Here is an 18,225-nt window from a genome sequence, read left to right as displayed (position 1 = left end):
TTTGAGGCCAGCCTAGACCTGCATAGTAAATTCCTATCTCAAAAAAAGAAACGCAAGAGCAGAAATATTTTGTCAATCATGAGGTATGAAGGAGAATCCCATTCTAGGATCAATGGCATTTTGTAATCTTGTGGCCGAGTGGAAATGTCCTCTGCAGCAGAGAGTCACAGTGAGACCTGTCTCAGAGAACAAACAGCCACAAGAGAGAAGTTTTCTCCGGGACTTTTGGATCCCTTTGGTCATTTTTTTTTAAAAAGATTTATTTATTTATTATATATAAGCACACTGTAGCTGTCTTCAGACACACCAGAAGAGGGCATCAGATCTCATTACAGATGGTTGTGAGCCACCATGTAGTTGCTGGGAATTGAACTCAGGACCTCTGGAAGAGCAGTCAGTGCTCTTAACTGCTGCACCATCTCTCCAGCCCACTTTGGTCATTTTTTTTTTAAACAAACATGTATTAAGCAGGTTGTATAAGGCTGGTGAGTGTGAATGTGAGCCACGCAAGGGGAGGGGAGATAGCACACAGCTGGGCATAGGGACAGAACAATCCCAGGACACCATAATCCCAGCACGTGGGAGGAGGAAGCATGAGGTTCAGCAACTCAAAGCCAGGGTATAGTGAGTCAGAGGCCATTCTGGGCTACGAGAACCTGCTTCCAAACAGCAATAAAACGATAAAAGTCACATAGCACCATCTGGAGAAGGGGCAAGGGGTCCAGAAATAGGGAGACAGAAACATGAAATTGATAGGGATTTTTTTTTCTTTTCTTTCTTTTGTGTGTGTGTGTGTGTCTGTGTGTGTGTGTCTGTGTGTGTGTGTCTGTGTGTGTGTGTGTGTGTGCGCGCGCGTGCACTAATGACTGAGCCTAAAGTCTTGTACAGGCTGGATGGCTTACTGTTTCCTGTCCCTGGAGCTGATGACTGACTGGTAGATCGCCTATGACTAGGGTGCACCTTTATGAGGGAGATACATTTCAAAGATAGCAATTAAGTGTCCACAGTGTCGCTGGCACACCTTCAAGCCCAGCACTTGGGAGGTAGAGGGGAGTGATTTCTGTGAGTTTGAGGCTGGCTTACTCTCCATAGTGAGTTCCAAGACACCCAGGGCTATATAGAGAGACCCTGTCTTAAAAAAAAGAAAAGAAATGAAATGAAATGAAACAAAAAGAAAAGAAGAGAGAAGAAAAAAAAAATCACAGGAGGCTGGCTTGGTGGTTCACAGTAAGAATCCAGGACTTGGTGTCAGCAGGGTTATATGAAAACATCTCAAAAACAAAACAAAACCACCAGACCAGACCAACTGACATGGCTCAGCAGATAAAGGTGCTTGCCTCTAAGCCTAATATTTTTAAGATTTTTTAAAAAAGACTTATTTTATATATGTAAGTACTCTTGTCTTCAGACACACCTGAAGAGGGCATGGGAACCCACTACAACTGGTTGTGAGCCACCATGAGGTTGCTGAGACTTGAACTCAGGACCTCTGGAAGACCAATCAGTACTCTTAACCTCTGAGCCATCTCTCCAGCACCTCTAAACCTAATAACCTGAGTGCAATTCTCAGGATCTATTAGCACGGTGCAGAGAAAGATCCAACTCCTACAAGCTGCCCTCTGACTCCATATAAGAACCATGCACACATACACTCCCTTAAGTAAGTGGAAAAAAAAAGCCTAAATCAGCCAAATAAACAGCAACAAAAACTACAAGACTGAGTCCACTCATCAGGCCACAAGAGAACAGGCTAAAAATAGTAACCGAGTCAGTCATTCTAAAGTACCATGGCAACCAGACTCAAATCAATCAGCTTATCTGACTTTCTGAGGCTCTAGGGAAAAGGTGAGACTGAGTTATAATCTCAGCACTTGGGAAGCTGGGACAAGCATACAACAATTTCAAGGCCAGCCTGGAGTAGCACACTGAGACCCCTGTCATTTTTTTTTTCTTTTAAGTTGAGTTGTTTTTGTAAAGAGTTGTGTTCTGTGCACTATAGTTAACAGAAAAGAGGATGCTCAAGTTGAAAGATACACCTGCGATGTTGGTGTAGGCGTGATATGTAGGCATCTCAAGAGAGTCATCTCACTGAAAACCCTGTCTTGGGGAAAAAATAAACCAGAAGAACAAAAAGAAGCCGGGTGGTTGTACTTACTTTTAATCCCAGCACTCTGGAGGCAGAGGCAGTCATATCTCTCAGTATGAGACCAGCCTGGTCTAAATAAAGAGTGAGTTTCAGAACAGCCAGGGCTACACAGAGAAACCTTGTCTAGAGGTGGGAGTGGGGGAGAAAGTAAAGAAAAAATGCTAGAACCAATTGCAGGTACACCCAGAACTATGCCTAGCTTGTTACAGGGAGCTGGGATTTGAACTCAGGTCCTTGTGCTTGTGCAGTGAAAGCTTATATCGACTGGGGCATTTCCAGCCTCAATAATGACAGTCTCTGTACTATAGTCCTTCAATAAAATAAGCTATTCCGGATAAGCAACTGTCTTTTTCTTCTGGCTCTGTCTCCCCTCCTTGCCTTGTGAGGAAATTAATTTTCAAGTGACTAATCTACTTTTTGTCTGTTTGCGTGTCCTTTTCTGTCTATAAAATGGAGCTTTTCTTTTTGGCTCACTGAAACATTTATTCTGTTTTATGGAATGAAGTACTGCCACTTCTATAATGGAGAAGAAAGTCAATCAAGACATTTAGGGACAAAGAGGTGGCAAAGAAGGTACAGGCATTTACCCCACCAGCCTGGCCACCTGTGTTTGACCCTGACTCAAAAGTGGAAAAGGGTCAGTGTCACAGAGTTGTCCTCTGATTGATCTTGTGTGCATGCACACACTCCCCTCCATCAAACTTACATCATACACAGTGACAATAGGAAGAAGGAGGAGGAGGAGGAGAGGGGGAGGGGAGAGGAGAGAGGAGGGGAGGGGAGGGGAGGGGAGAGGAGAGGAGAGGAGAGGAGAGGGGAGGGGAGGGGAGGGCAAGGGAGAGGAGGGGAGGGGGAGGGGAGAGGAGAGGAGAGGAAAGGAAAAAGTCTGGGCTAGGGATGTGGGGGTGTAGTTTGTTGGTAGAGTGCTTGCCCATCAAGTACAAGACTCTGGGCCCAATCTACAAAAGCAAACATACAAAGTTTAAATTGCTGTCCCTGTTTTAGCCTTAGGGAAATAGACTTCAAGGCGTGCCAGGTGTGGTTCTCAGTTGTATTTACAAAGGAAACTGCATCTAAGTCTTCATTTGGGAGCACCTAGATAAACAGGAGGTGCTTATCTAGAACCTGTGTATTGGGTTTGGTAGGTACCTACAAAAGGCCAAAGTGTGGTCCACTCAGCTCTCCACTGCCCCCAGTCTATCACTCCAACTGGAGTGTGAGCTGATCTCTATATTATTGACTATGCAGTGGACAGTGAAATGGTTCAGTGGGTCAAAGTACTTGTCTTCATCAAGTTTGAAGATCTTAGTTCTATCCTGAGATTCACAAGATCCAAGGAGGAAAAGGACACTGCCCCTGCCCCCAAACACACACACACACACACACACACACACACACACTCGCAACACATGCAAACCCATGCACATAAAGGGATGGGGAAGGGGTTGGTAGGAGGTGGGTGGGAGACAGGGGACTGTAATTAAAAATGAACAGTGGGCCGGGCAGTTGTGGCGTACGCCTTTAATCCCAGCACTTGGGAGGCAGGGGCAGTCGGATTTCTGAGTTCGAGGCCAGCCTGGTCTACAAAGTGAGTTCCAGGACAGCCAGGGCTACACAGAGAAACCCTGTCTCAAAAAAAACAAAAAACAAAAAACAAAAAACAAAAAAAACAAAAAAAAAAAAACAAAAACAAAAAACAAAAAAAACCAAAAAACCAAACCAAACCAAACCAAAAAACCCAAAAAACCATTCTCATCTACTTCCTCTCAAGTGAGTTCCAACGTTTCTGTCCATATCCTGCCCTCTCTCTCTCTCTCTCTCTCTCTCTCTCTCTCTCTCTCTCTCCTGCTTGGAACTGGGACATGAAGTCATGGCTTCTCCTCCTCTCCCCGCACTCCCCAGGCTCAGCAGATGTTAGAACGCTCATTCTCTGCCCTGCCTTGCTCCTGCTATCAGCTCCAGTCAGTCGTGCATAACCCTATCAGGATCTGTGTATTACAATTCTAGTCTTTTTGGCTTTTGTATAATAAATTTCCCATGGCTGAAAATTTATATCTTATGTAAAAAAAATCTGTTTAAGATGGAGGCAATACTGTAAGCAAATAAGATCCTGTGGCAGTAACTTTAAGGATCCCTGGCCAAGCTTCTCTTTCTTTCCCCGCCCTCTTCCCCCAGCTCCTGATGGCCCTTTTTAACCCCTTCCCCTCCTTTCAACACAGTCTCAGTGTACATACAGCTCGAGAGCTAGTCTGTAACTTGCCACATGGCCTAGGCTGGTCTCTGGTTTGTGATACTCTTGCCTTAGCCTCTGAAGCGCCATCCCAGAGTGAGTCTACATTTCTTCACATATAAGATGTGGATAACCAGCAGGGCACGGTGCCTCAAGCCTGTAATTTAAGAGGCTGTGGTAGGAAGACTACTGTGATTTTAAGGCCAGTTTGCATTCCGGTAGTAAGTTTGAGGCCAGCCATGGCTACAGAGCAAAACTTTGACTTGTGAATGAATGAATGAATGAATGAATGAATGAATGAATGAATAGGAGGGCCCAATCATAGCTCAGTCAGTAAGGTGCTCGCTGAATAAGCATGAGCGCGGTTGAATCCTCAGCAGCCACATGACATGATAAACATGACAGAGCAAACAGGAGGCTCTGACTCTTATTCGGCAGGCAGTGTGGCTACATCATCAATTCCAGGCTCTACGAGAAATTCTGTCTCAAAAAGTAAAGTGGAATTTGGTTGAAGAAGACACCCAGGACCAAAGAGATAGCTCAGCAGGTAAAGGCTTTTGCTGCTAAGTCTGAAGACCTGAGTTGAAGAAGAGAGGTGTCTCCTTTGTCTTTCAGCGTCTGTCTGTGTGCATGTGCACATATGTGTGCACATACATAAATGTGATAAAAGGAGGGGGGTCTAGCGAGATGGCTCAGCAGTTAAGAGCACTGACTGCTCTTGCACAGGATCTGGGGTTGGTTTTCATATGGCAGCCCATAACTGTCAACTTCAGTTCCAGGGTATGTGACCCATTCTTCTGGCCTCTTTGGCCATGCACATAGTGCACATATAGACATGAAGGCAAAACACTTATACACACATTACAAAAAAAAGAAAGAGGACACCCAGTGTTGACTCTGGCCTCTACATGCAGATGCACACACACATGAACACATAAAACTAAATAACAAGTAAAAATAGGGATGGTAATAGGACTACTTCACTGAGTACCAGAGTTATTATTCTGAAGGCATTTGGGATGGTGTCGGACTCATGAGATCTCTATGAAAGTCAACAAGGAAATGGGCTTATGCACAGAGAATACAGTTTTAAGGTCATGAGTTGAGGCCTGGACTGCCATGATTGTGAGTGACCTTGGAAGAGTTTTGTGGTGTCTCAAGAGGAAGATGGTGCCTGACCATAGGGACACAGTGCTGCCTTCTCTTGACCATAAGAAACCCAAGCTTAAATCTCATGGGATGTTTGAATACCTTTATTTACCATGGTTTTAAGTTCAGAACATAAGTTTTCATGCCAATTGAATGCAATGTCAGTTAGTGAGACTCTAAACGGAGTAGTGTCCATAAAGATTTATATCAAAATAGTTTTCATTTAAGAGAGCCAAAAATTTCTAAATGTGCTTAGTTTCAAAGTAATTTTTTGATAAACCAACTTGAATACTGCATTGTGGGTAACAAGGTTAAATAAAGGTTCTAATAAGACAAACAGTGACAATTTAAATAAATCAGATGTTTTTGTGGAAGATTACTCTGTGATTTTCTCCAATTATTCATGACATTTCACCCATTCATATTGTGATCTGCTTTAATAGTGGAATGGGGAAAAAAAAAAAAACTCTTGTCTCCTTGTTTATTCTTTGTTCTCAAGGAGATAAGCTGTTTATAAAGACACGTTATTTGTTATTTAAATCACTTTTACTGAAGTTGTTTATTTCCTTGTTTCAGTTTCTAAAAATATTGCAACAATTGTAATGCTTCTTAGAGATGTCTATTCAATTCCGCATGATTTGTACTGAAATCTTTGCTAAATGGGCACAGGTGCTGATGTGTAGAACACACTAGTGTGAGTCAAAACCCACAGGCTGAGCGATGGGAGAGGGACTTACTGTGTCAACTTCTCAAATCTGTGGTGAAAAACGTTTTAGGCTTTTAAAAAGTCTACATGTTTGCAAAGGACTAATGCTGTTACATGCGATCTTGTAAGTATTTAATAATAGTAATAAAAATAATGATAATAATAAGTCAGGTCTAAAGCTAAAAACACAAGCAGAAAAATTGTGCAATTTAAATCCAGAAATCTGTTCCTTAGAAAGTGGCCTTTAATCACTTCTAAGACTTTCAAGATCATAATTATTACATAAAAGTAATTGCATTAAAAGATAATTTACCTGCTAGGAAAGTATCAAATTAAAGCTGAAAAGCACTACTTATAAACAGAATTAAATATATATTTTTAAAATTGTTGGACAGCAAACATGAAATTACATCTCTCCTACTTCCTTTTTCTTGCCGTGTACAAAATTACCACGGAAATAAATTTCGCTGCTTTGATGCTAAGAAGGCACATGAGAATCTGCCAAGTGGCCACGTTGGACATCTTACATAGTAACCTAGAAATCTAAACAATGGCCTGACTTAGGTAAGCGACAGGGTTGATGTGTGACATCAAACTGAGTGCATTGGATGTTAGAAGGGACTGTTGATTATCTCCAGGAACGAAGCGCTCCAAATCCAGCTGGGTTGATTTGTCTGGAAAGAAAGTGAAGCCCACTCGTAATTTACAGCCGGCATTCCCGCTGAGCGAGCCCGGGTACTGCAAGCTCCAGTCTGTGGGTGCGCAGCTCTCCCTTTGAAGCTGATGAGAATTGCTTGTGGTAAGTGAGATACATGCTGGGAAAATTGGGCCCTTACATTGGTGTGTGTAGACATTAGCGGTCAAATGACACTTTCCTGATCTGGTCCCTCAATTTTCTCCAGTTTTGGTTTTGGCAGAAGATACTCAGCTTTGGAAGGGACGTTCCTTAAATAATATCCATGCTATCTTCTGGTCTCACTTGAGAACTTTCCCATTATCAGTGAAGTTGGATAAATAAAACTTACCTGATTTAAATCTTATCTCAATCATCTGAGGTATCCAGTTGAAAAGCCTAACCAAATGGAACCCATCTGACTCCTCTGAAGTCTAGGCCAACTCCCTGATAATTCGGAGTGTAGTCCCCAGATCAGGGAACAGAGCAGATTCACAGTTTATGATGAGCCGTGATGACTGGCATTGCAGGCCGGCTTCAGTTCCTCTGGAGAAGTGGGCTATAGGTAGACACTCGGTTCTTCCTATTGCCTGGGCACAGGGATGAGATGCAAATGCCAGTGCAACTATAATGGTTAGGTCATCAGGGGGCAGGAATGCAGTTTTGCTTGGTTTTTGAGAGAAGGGCTCTCTATGGCTTGTACCTGAAATGTTCAGGTTGTGAATCTTGTTCCCCAGCTTTGGTAGTCTTGGGATCTGTGGGGTCTGATGCAGGGCCTGGCTATTGGAAGGAGACCCCGGGGACAGGCCTTTGAAGGGCGTTGCCTGGCTCCTATTTGTCTCTGGGCTCTGCACTAGGTTCTTCTTATTGATCTATATCATGTGACCGGCAAGGTCACATGACCTAGCCACTATTGAGAGAGCCTGTCACCTTGCTTTCTCTGCTGTGATAAACAGAAACTTCTGAAAACATGTGAGTCCAAAGGAGTCTTTCCTCTGTTTCGTCTGGTGACGTGTGACAGCAGTAGAAAGGGAACGAGCCCCTCTTACAGCATAGCCCTGGCTACCTCGAACTCAAGAACCTCTTGCGTTAGCCCATTAAGTGCTTGTAATTATAAATGTGTGCCACCACCGCTGAACGTCCAGTTGCTGAAATCTACTCAAAATTTCACCACAGGGCTGGTGAGATGGCGCAGTGGTTAGAGGTGATTAAGTCCAGAACCCATGTGGTGGAAAGAGAAAACCAACTCCAGCAAGTTGCCCTCTGGCAATGGCACATGTGCGGGTATCGGAGGGTGTGGACCTGTGTGTGTGTTTGCGCACACACACATACCTACACACAAATAAACAAATAAACGTAAATGAAAAGAACTAACCCTAAAATCCCACTATCCGTGTCACTTGAGCCTGTAAAAATACGTTTTCAACACTGTTAACTCGCAACAGTCAACTTGTCTTGCTGCTCTCCCATCCCAAAGCGTTCCCCATCTTCACCTCCTTTCTATGGCTAATACAGATATACCTGCATATATGTGTGCGCACCACATACCTGGTGCCCATGGAGGGCAGGGAAGGCATTGGATGGAGTGGAGATCCCGATGGTTGTGAGCCATAGGTGGGTGATGGGAATTGAACCTGAGTCCTCTGTAAGGACTATAAGCGCTCTTGACCGCCCAGACCTCTCTCCAGTCCCTGAAAAGAATTCTTTAGTCTGGCATAGTATATATACTTTCCAGGTCTACCTAACTTCTCTGGTGGTAGCTTTTGGAAATGTACCCTGAGACCTGGCCCTTTTCTGGCTAACATCTATTTTGTTTCCCCTTAATAAATTCCCCCCTGGCTGCCCATGTTGGCCTGTAACTCCTGGACCCAAATGCTTCTCTGCCTTGCCTCTCAAGCAGACAGGACTGTGGGCATGTGACCCTGAGCCTGGTTTCTGGCAAACGGATATAACAGCTTTTTAAACCCTTTTATTTAAGAAATTCTCAGGCTTCTGAGTTCTAATTGAAACATAGAAACTCAGTGCATATGTAGTATTAAGCCTGGAACATTTTTGGTGTTTCTCTGGAAACTTAAATTTTAGTCAGTTTTAATATTTACTTAAAAAAACAAACATACAAACCCCATACAGCTCCAGCTGCATAAACTGTGTTCTTCCTGCCTCTGGAGGAGTGGGTCCACCATACCTGACTTTTGTTTTGTTTTTTTTTTCTTGGTTTTTCAAGACAGGATTTCTCTGTGTGTAGCCCTGGCTGTCCTGAAACTCACTCTGTAGACCAGGCTGGCCTCAAACTCAGAAATTCGCCTGCCTCTGCCTCCCAAGTGCTGGGATGAAAGGCATGCGCCACCACTGCCCGGCATACCTGACTTAATAATATGTTTTTCTTATTAAAACCACAACAACCCACAAACAGTATCAGAATACACATTTATAAATAAGGAGTGTTCGTTGGTAGATTGGATTACTATTCTAATTCTTCTGGAATTATTAATATATAGTAATAGCTATACTAAAACATAAATAGAAATAAAATACTTGCTAAACCACTGATGTCATTTTCCAAGCTGGAATTCTTTGGGTGACATGAACAGAGACAGGAGCCACATCTTGATTTCCTTAAGGTCTGTTACAAAGACACTGTGCAGAGTGTGGTGGCGCACACCTTTAATCCCAGCATGTGGGAGGCAGAGGCAGGTAGATCTCTATGGAGGCTAGCCTGGTCTACAGAGTGAGTTCTAGGACAGCCAGAGCTACACAGTGAGACGATGTCTCAAAAGAAAAAAAAAAAAAAGAAAGTAGAAAGGAGAGGAAAAGGAAAAGGAAAAGGAAAAGGAAGTAAGTGGTGCTTTAATTTTTCATTCCTTGGTCTACAGGGAAGTTCCACTAACTTAGGTGGTTGGAAGGGCTTTTGCTCAGTTAGGTTACAACTTTGGAAAGATATACTAGAGCGGTTTGAAGAGGAAAGAGACTGCATCAGCTCGGACAGAGCAAATGATAACAGATGGATTTAAGGTGTTTTAAGACAATAGGGCCAATCATATTTGAGAAAGGATTGGACTTGAGGGTTGAGGATCAGAAATATATTGAAAGTGGCTCCTTGGTTCCTTGTGTGGAGCTGGGTGCGATGAAGCATAGATGTGATCCCAGTCCTTGTGAGGCCGAGGCACAAGGATTATTGCTAGGCTAAGGCCACTTCAGGCTACTCAGTACCAGCTCAGCTAAGGCTATTCAGTGAGTGTGTTGGGGTCCAGGGATCACCTTAGAAACCACAGGAACACCAATCTCAGTAAGAAAGGGACAGTTTACTGAGCATATGCCCCAGGACTGGTTGACCAGGGCTATAGTCCAGATTTGGGGACTGGGCCATGACGCTAAGTTAAGATCCTACAGGGTATTTAAGACCCAAATCCACAAATGTCTGTACCAAGTTATTTCGACAATCAGGATTTAGGGATAGGGGGATTTCCTTAAGAACACGTCTTTGCTGAACACTTTTCCTGGTCTCTTGGTTGGGGTATTCAGCTGTGGCAGGAGACTTGCCTTATCTTTTTTTTTTGTTTGTTTGTTTTTTTTTTGTTTTGTTTTTTTGAGACAGGGTTTCTCTGTATAGTCTTGGCTGTCCTGGAACTCACTTTGTAGACCAGGCTGGCCTCGAACTCAGAAATCCGCCTTCCTCTGCCTCCCAAGTGCTGGGATTAAAGGCGTGTGCCACCACGCCCGGCTCGACTTGCCTTATCTAACATTCATGTCTTAACTTGCCAAGCAGGATGTCAGTTGCCCACATGCATGTCTCTCTCTTTCTGCCAAGTAGGATGTCAGTTCCCAGGGAGGTCTTGGGAACTTAATTAACCTGTACCTTGACCACTACTCAGAATGGAAGTCTTATTCCAAGTAGTTTCTTATATTGGTGTGGGTATCTCTCTTATGTTGGGGTCCATCCCAAGGGCAGCTTATATCATAAAAGCTTATACACGGGTGCAGGAAGTGCTGTTGAGTGGTTGGTTCAGGTCCAAGCTTACTGTGGGTAAACTATACAAAGTAGTTCTGACTTCTATGGTGATTGGTCTCCCAGGGCACAGAACATAACAGAATATGGAATCAACTTGGCATTAGAAACTTTCCTAGTGTAAGACCCCAGAAACTGGGGAGACCTCTGCTTAAGTCCCAGGATGAGCTGGCCAGCACTCCAGTGACTCGAGAGAAAACCACACCTGATGTAAATTGCAAGAGGCTTTATTGTCAGTTAGGTGAGCATGAACTCCTTTCACAGTGCAGGGCAGGGGGCTTTTAAAGGAAAAGTAAGGAATTGGGAAGAGTTGGGAGGAGTTTGGCTACAGCTTCTCTCTGTGGAATTTATCTCTGTGTCCTTGGCACAGGGAGCCAAGCAAGTGCCTGGCTAGGTCTTTTTACAATTACTGCATCTCTGGTTGTAAGGTATAGAAACAAAAAGGCTTTTTTGCTGGCTATAGAGAACAAAGAGCTTCTTTCTGGCTGTATTTTTAGAGCTCAGGGAAAACAAGCTTGGGGGAATGTTTTAGGGGCTTTACCTTTTTAAGTCGGGATCTCACACTAGTAACAGCAGAAACATATGTGAAAGTTTCCTTATAATGGTGGACCAGCCAGGTAACAGGTCCCTAGGCCTTAACACTCCATGTGGACCTTAATATTTTACCTAGGTCCTAACAGGGTGGGATAATAGGATGTGGCTGATGGGTGGGTAGACAGGTACAGGGCAGGTGAGGTCATGGCTGGTGGGATGCACAGCTGAAAACTCTTTTTCTCTGCTGCCACAACTCCTTCCCCTTGGCACTGATCACGGTGAGTCCTATAACTGCCATGGGAAGTCTCACTGCCTCTCTGTCCCTTGGTTCTGCAAGATGAGTAGAAACACTACACATTGTGTTCCACAAGCTTCGTGGAATCAGAGGGGTTGGAGAGAGCATAGCTTTCCTGAACAGGATGGCAGAAACCAAAGCCCAGAAGACACCAGCACCTCTGTGATGTTGGTCTGGGGTCGGGGGGGGGGGGTGGGTGGTAGAAAGGGACCACACACCCCACATTCTCCAGTGTGGATGCTGGGCTCCCTCCATGTCCCCTTCCCAGCAGTGGCATTAAGAATCATGGGTGACTCTGCAACACTTTCCAGTTTTCCGTAACAACCCCTCAGGTCCTTTAAACAGTACACTTTGTATTTTTACTGAAATTACTCTTTCAGTTTAAAAAAAAAATCCTTATAAGCTAGACGTGATTCCAGGTCTGGGGACACAGCTGTGAGCATACCAAGCACAGGGAGCCTCAGTTCTTGGAAGAGCAGATAATAAACTAATCACCTAGCAACGCACAGTGTTGTGGTCTGAGGCTGAAGTGTCACTGTTTACCTACTGTGCACAGCACCTTCAGTTCAGGCTCTGTAGTGTGTAGACTATACAGTAGGTACCATATGGTGTTGAGTGTTGTGGAGAACATAAAATTGGCAGTGTTGTGTGAAATTATAATTTTATATAAGACGAGAATATAAAATTGGGAGTGCTGTGTGAGACTTATTTATTTATTTCAGTTCTGGGTAGTGGAAGACCTTTTTAAAAAAACCAGCTTGTGAGCAGGAGAGACAGCGGAACAGTTAAGAGCACATGGACTGCTCTGTCAAGAGGACCTGGGTTCAACTCCCAATACACATGCAGAGGCTCGCAACCATCCATCTTCAGTTCCAGGAGATTTGGTGCCTTCTTCCAGTCTCCTTAGGTACTAGGCACACATGTGATACATAGCTATGTATGCTGGCAAAACACTCATAAACCTAAAAAAAATTTAAAAACAGGTTGCTTCAGCCAGGCAGCGAGCGGGGCGGCACACTTTTTCTATCCTAGCACTCAGGAGGCAGAGGTAGGCAGATCTCTTTGAGTTCAAGGCCAGCCTGGTCTATGGAGCTAGAGTTCCAAGACTGGATGTGTACATCAGCAGATACGGTTGTTCTGGTCAGAGCTTGGAGAGGGAAGAAGGGAGGGAGGGAGGGAGGGGGGAGAGAGAGAGAGAGAGAGAGAGAGAGAGAGAGAGAGAGAGAGATCCAAATCCATCTTTGAGATCCTGACTGGAAGCTTGGGTTTAAGTCGTAGGAAAGAGGTACAACAACTCAGCCGTCCAGGTCAGGTGTGACCTGTGCATCACTGGCCCACCATTGCCCAGCTCCAGTGTGTCCTACAAGCTGGTTCTGCACTGTCTGAACCGTGTGACGTCACTTCCGGGAGCCCAGCTTCTCCCTTTTCTGGTTGGCACCAGGCTTCAACCTTTTCCTTGTCCCAGCGTGGGATTCTTGGGAGCAGTTTGATTTCTTAGGGCCATTGTTTCAGTAGTGCAATAGCCAAAGGGAAAGAAGACACAAGTGTCTCTTTAGACTATCTTCAGTCCCATCGGGGTGGGTACATACTTTGACATATTAGCAGAGAAAAGGCTTGAAGTTACTCTGCCATACTACACCTTCCATTTCCTGTTTCTTCAGAATTCCTCTTCTGGTGACCACAATTTGGTTTCCTGGAATTCTTCTTAGTGTTCTCTTTTTTGGTCACACAATTGAAACTTTGTTTCCTCCTTCCTAGGAATGCTAGACTTTCTTGTTTTCCATAATTCCCAGCTAAATGTTCAGGTCTTTTAGATATGATCCACGGTTGAAGGGTTTACTTTTTTGTTGTTGTTGTTGTTGTTTTATTTATTTTTAAGGATGTAACTATGTAGTTGGACTTCTAACCCTGCTGTCTACATTTCCCAAATGCTAGGATTGCTGTTTGTGCTTTTTCTTCCCAGACTGGTGAATCTTGGGCTTCCTGCTAACTAGGCAAACACTCTATCAGCTGAACACCACCCGACAACCCCTGGGAAGGTCTTTGTCTTTTGTTAAAAGTTAATCTTGTATGGACTAGAGAAGTGGCTCAACTGTTTAAATAATGTGTAACTTATGCAGCCGACAAGGGTTTGGTTCGTAGCACCCACGTTGAGTGGCCCACAGCTGCCTTTAATCTCAGCCAGCTCTGGGGGGATCAATGCCCACTTCTGGCCTCCAGAAGAATCGCTTTCAATATAGGACACACACACCTAGACAAAAATATAATCTCCGTACTCCTCCACAACAGTGCTCTCTCCTTGATCCCACTATTGTCTTTAGCTGCAGCGTTCATCTAGCCAAAGGGTCGCCAGCCTCAAATGAGGGCAGTCGCAAATTCAAGTGGTCACACCATCCCATGACTGCCACATCCACCAGCTGTCAGTCTGGGCCCTTTGGCTTTCCTGTCCCACTTATAAGCTTCTTCAAAGCATGAAAACATGTGCTATATAGAAGATAATTTCTATTACTCAACAGCTCAAACAGAAAGTGGCAGAAACACATTTCAGGTACCCTTCAGAGACACGTTGGACACCGAAAGAAAAGTAAATTGAGGCTATATTATAGCAGATTGGACGAGGTATAATATATACCTCTTGGTCACCTTCATATTATGCGGTCTTAGAAGGTTCACGATTATTACTACAAGCTACAATTGGTTTCTCAGGCCTGGAGAACTAGGGTTTCAGTGGGGGCGGGGTGGAGAGTTGGTTCTAGCCGCCTCTCAGCGGGGTGGGGCGCACCCGCGACTGTCAGGACACGCCCCCTCAAGGCGCGAGGCCTCTCGGGACTTGTAGTCCCAAGGCCCACCGGAAGGCGTGAAGGGCAGGCGTTGCAGCCTTTCTAAGCTTGAGGTCATCTCTCTTTAACGCTCTCTCATTTTCAGGCGTGGCCTCCTGGAGCGCCACAGCACCCGGCTGCTCCGTCGCGTCTTCTGGGTTACAATAAAGTTTTCCTCCCTGTACGGAGCTCAAGATGGCGGCCTCCTGGTCGCCCTTGGTTACTCTGCGCTCCGCCGCGCGCAGCCGGCTGACTGGGAGAGGTGTTGGGTGCGGGGCGCGGGTCGTCGCAATCCCTCCTCCGGCCCCTGGCCCTGGGAAACCCCTGTGGAAAGGTCAGTGACCGTGTCACGAGCGGGCCGCGCAAGGCCCTGGGGTCACCCCACTGTCTGATCCCTCCCAGCTGCACCCGTGGCTTCACAAGTTGTAAGGATCCTAGAGACGAGTTCGTGTCTATTGACCTTTTGCATCTCGTTGCCCCAAAGAGCGCTGAGCGCCTCAGGCAGCTGCCCAGAGTAACTTCCATTTGAGGGTCAGAGGCCAACCCAGTTCTTCCCCAGGTAACCCAGGCCTGGAGAGGGCAGGTGTGCAAGAGCCCGGCTTGGAGGGATGGGGGTAAGCAAGATGGGGTTGGTGTGTGGGGAGCCTTTCACCCCAACCCATCTGGGCTCTTAAGGCTGGTGATGGACTTAATGGTCATGTCAGTCAGGGACCCTATGCCCCCTCCCCGCCCATTTTCTCGATGCAGTCTTAAATTCCTAGGGCATCACTTTGTCTGTTTGTCTGTCATTTATCTGTTTTGCCCCTGACCTTCGATTCTTTCGTTCTACTGTCATGTGTCTGTGAATGAGTGGTTAGCCAAATTACAATCACGTGGTCTCACTGTGTGGTACAGGCTGGCCACGAACTTGAGAACCTCCTGCTGCTCTTTCCCAGAAGTGCTAATTTTACCTCTCTTCACTGGACTGGTTTCTCAAAAGACAGCAAACCCTGTGTCCTTATTTCCTTGGCACGTAGGATGGTGATTGGTGTCTGATGAGCAGATATTTTCAAATGAACGACGTTATTCTCATGGTCTTCCTCAGTCACCTTTCCTCATCTCCAAGAGCTTCTTTATATACCTTCAAAATCGGATATAATTTAACAGAGTATATATATGCAAATGCCGATTCTCATCGTCTCAAGATAGGTTTTTTTCCCCCCTCAGTCATTGAAATAAATACCAGACTGTGAGCTTTACATGGCCCACTTAGCAAAGGGCCTTGCTATCAAGCCTGAGTTCAATCCCTAGGACCCATATGGCAGAGGGGAAGTACCAACACCCACCACTTGTCCTCTCTTGCGCGCGCGCACGCGCACACACACACACACACACACACACACAAAATAAGTAAAGTAAAAAATATTCCTTTCTATTTTATAAACAAGAGAAATGCTGAAGTATAAATCTCATTAATTGAGTCTGGATTACAGTTTCTGCCCCTTTCTTTACTCCCCCCCCCCACACCCGCCATCAAGAAATAACCCCAGGAGGGTTATTTCTTTTTCCCCTCTTGTTTGAAGTTTCATTTACAAAGCTGGCTTAAACAAAGGCAGGAAGGAAGCCTTGGGAGAGACCATGAGGACAGGAAGGGCAGGATTTGGCTTGATTTTCAGCAGTACTGTGCTTTGAACCCAAGGTCTCCTGTGCACTAGGCCACCCTTCTGCCACAGAGCTATAGGTTCAGTTCTTTTTTTTCTTTTCTTTTTTTTTAGTTTTTTGAGACAGGGTTTCTCTGTATAGCCCTGGCTGTCCTGGAACTCACTTTGTAGACCAGGCTGGCCTCGAACTCAGAAATCCTCCTGCCTCTGCCTCCCGAGTGCTGAGATTAAAGGCGTGTGCCACCACCAGGCCAGTTTTAACCCTCTTAATAGTTAAGGGAAAGCCTTTTCTCAGACAGCAAAGGGGCCCTCTGTTCCAGGGCTCAGGTGCTGATCCTGAGGCTAGACTATCACAGCAGATTTGAGACTGGCTTGTGCTACATAGTGAGTTCAGGTCTAACAACAACCAAGAAATCATATTAGCCAGTGGTGTGTAGGTAGAAACGTGACAACATTGTTAATTCATATGAAGTCTTAAACTAAATGTAAGGAGTTATATGAATGAGTTGGGCCCAGCCCTCGGAGGGAGGCAGGATTACAGTACTCAAGTTTGATAGCTAATATGTGATGAGCCCTTTTCTTTTTTCTTAAAACAATGTACACACTCACATGCAGACACATGTAGCATGTAGATACACACTTTTTTTGTTTGTTTGTTTGGTTGGTTGGTTGGTTTGGTTTGAAAGAGGGTCTTGGCTGGAGCTGGCCTGGGGCTCACTTGCCAGGAGTTCACTAGCTTCAACCTTGCAACCCCCTTGTGTTGGCCTCTCAGCTGCCATTACAGGTGGGAGCCACCAGCCCCAGCTGAGCCTTTTCTATACTCTAGGCTGACTTCTAATCGGCTCCTTCTTTCTTACAATCCGAGTTTCGTTTGTTTTTCCAGCCATGTTTGGAGAGAACAGCCTATGACTCTTACTGGTTTTTGTGGTTCTGAGGGAGAGGGGCCAGAGATGAACTTGGGATGGGGTCTGCCATTTGGGTTCAGAGAGCCCTGGATGCCGAGGGGGCTGTGTAGGCTTAGTGAGATAAGGTAGTGGAGGGTTCTTGGAATAAATGTGGTTGAGTCTGTTTCGGCATGCGTGCTCCTGGATACACCAGGCATTGGGGGTTGGGGGACGATGCTGAGGCTGGAAGGAAGTTCAAATCTTTGAGAAGGCAGTTTGGTTATGCTGTGGTGGGGAGGGAATTCAGACATGGCTTCTTGATAGAATTGACAGTCCTGCAACAGATATGGAAGATTAGTTAATATCATTGTGGAGTTCCTAGTTTGGGCTACGTAAGGGAAACTAAGTCAAGATGGAAAAGAAACCCAAAGAGGCAGTTCCATTGTTTTTGGCTTAAATTGTTGTTATTGTTTTCTTAGCTTATTTATGTATTTATTTATTTTATTTATATGGGTACTTTTGTTTATATTATATTCATATGGGTATTTTATTTATGTGGGTGTATGTGTATCTGTATACCAGAAGACAGCATCAGACAGTTGTGAGCTACCATATGGGTGCTAGGAAGTGGACTCAGGACCTTTGGAAGATCAGGGAGTGCTCTTAACCACCGAGCTATTTCTCTGGTCCCCTGGTTTTTTTTTTTTTTTTTTTTTTTTTTTTTTTTTTTGTGCGTTTTGTTTTTTAAAATAAAACAACTCAGACCCCTTGGAAGGACAGCAAGCATTTATAACCACTGAGCCACCCCCCCCCAGCCCCGAGATTTAGTTTTGATTGGTTAAACTTAGGGTGTTGGTGATGGTGCTAGTTGTGGGGTGTGGGGAGGGAGGGAGGAATAGGAGGCAGGTGGAGCAGGAGAACGCAGGACTTGCCTGGGCAGGTCTGCAGAGTGGAAAGCAGAAACAACAAGTGTAAGTCCCAGGGAAGACTTAAGACACATCATGAAGAATAGAGAAGGCGTGAACAACTGGGACAGATACTGAAAGGGAGGACATCTCTCGGTTTTACAACAGAAAAAACCCTCCTGCCTAAAATTCTGCTTTATTTGAGTTAGCCTAAGAAGAGTGTGTTTCATAGGGTAAG

General features: G+C 45.0%; 1 protein-coding gene across 4 annotated transcripts in view; it reads left to right on the top strand.

The window, feature by feature from the left end:
* The first annotated feature begins 14,589 nt into the window (after positions 1–14,589).
* Positions 14,590–18,225, top strand: part of Afg1l (AFG1 like ATPase) — a 165,985-nt gene continuing 162,349 nt past the window's right edge. For 2 of the 4 annotated variants that reach the window (NM_001359297.1, NM_145743.2), the window contains exon 1: positions 14,590–14,892. Coding sequence is in view for 1 of the 4 variants with exons in the window: in NM_145743.2 (NP_665686.2) it covers positions 14,754–14,892 (139 nt within the window). In the remaining 3 variants the exon portion in view is untranslated. The other 2 variants (XM_030245011.1, XM_006512698.1) reach the window with 1 other exon arrangement.

The sequence above is a fragment of the Mus musculus genome, chromosome 10 (assembly GCF_000001635.26).
Source record: "Mus musculus strain C57BL/6J chromosome 10, GRCm38.p6 C57BL/6J".
Lineage (NCBI taxonomy): Eukaryota > Metazoa > Chordata > Mammalia > Rodentia > Muridae > Mus > Mus musculus.
Note: the sequence above shows the minus strand (reverse complement) of the source record. Positions and strands in the feature narration are given on the sequence as shown.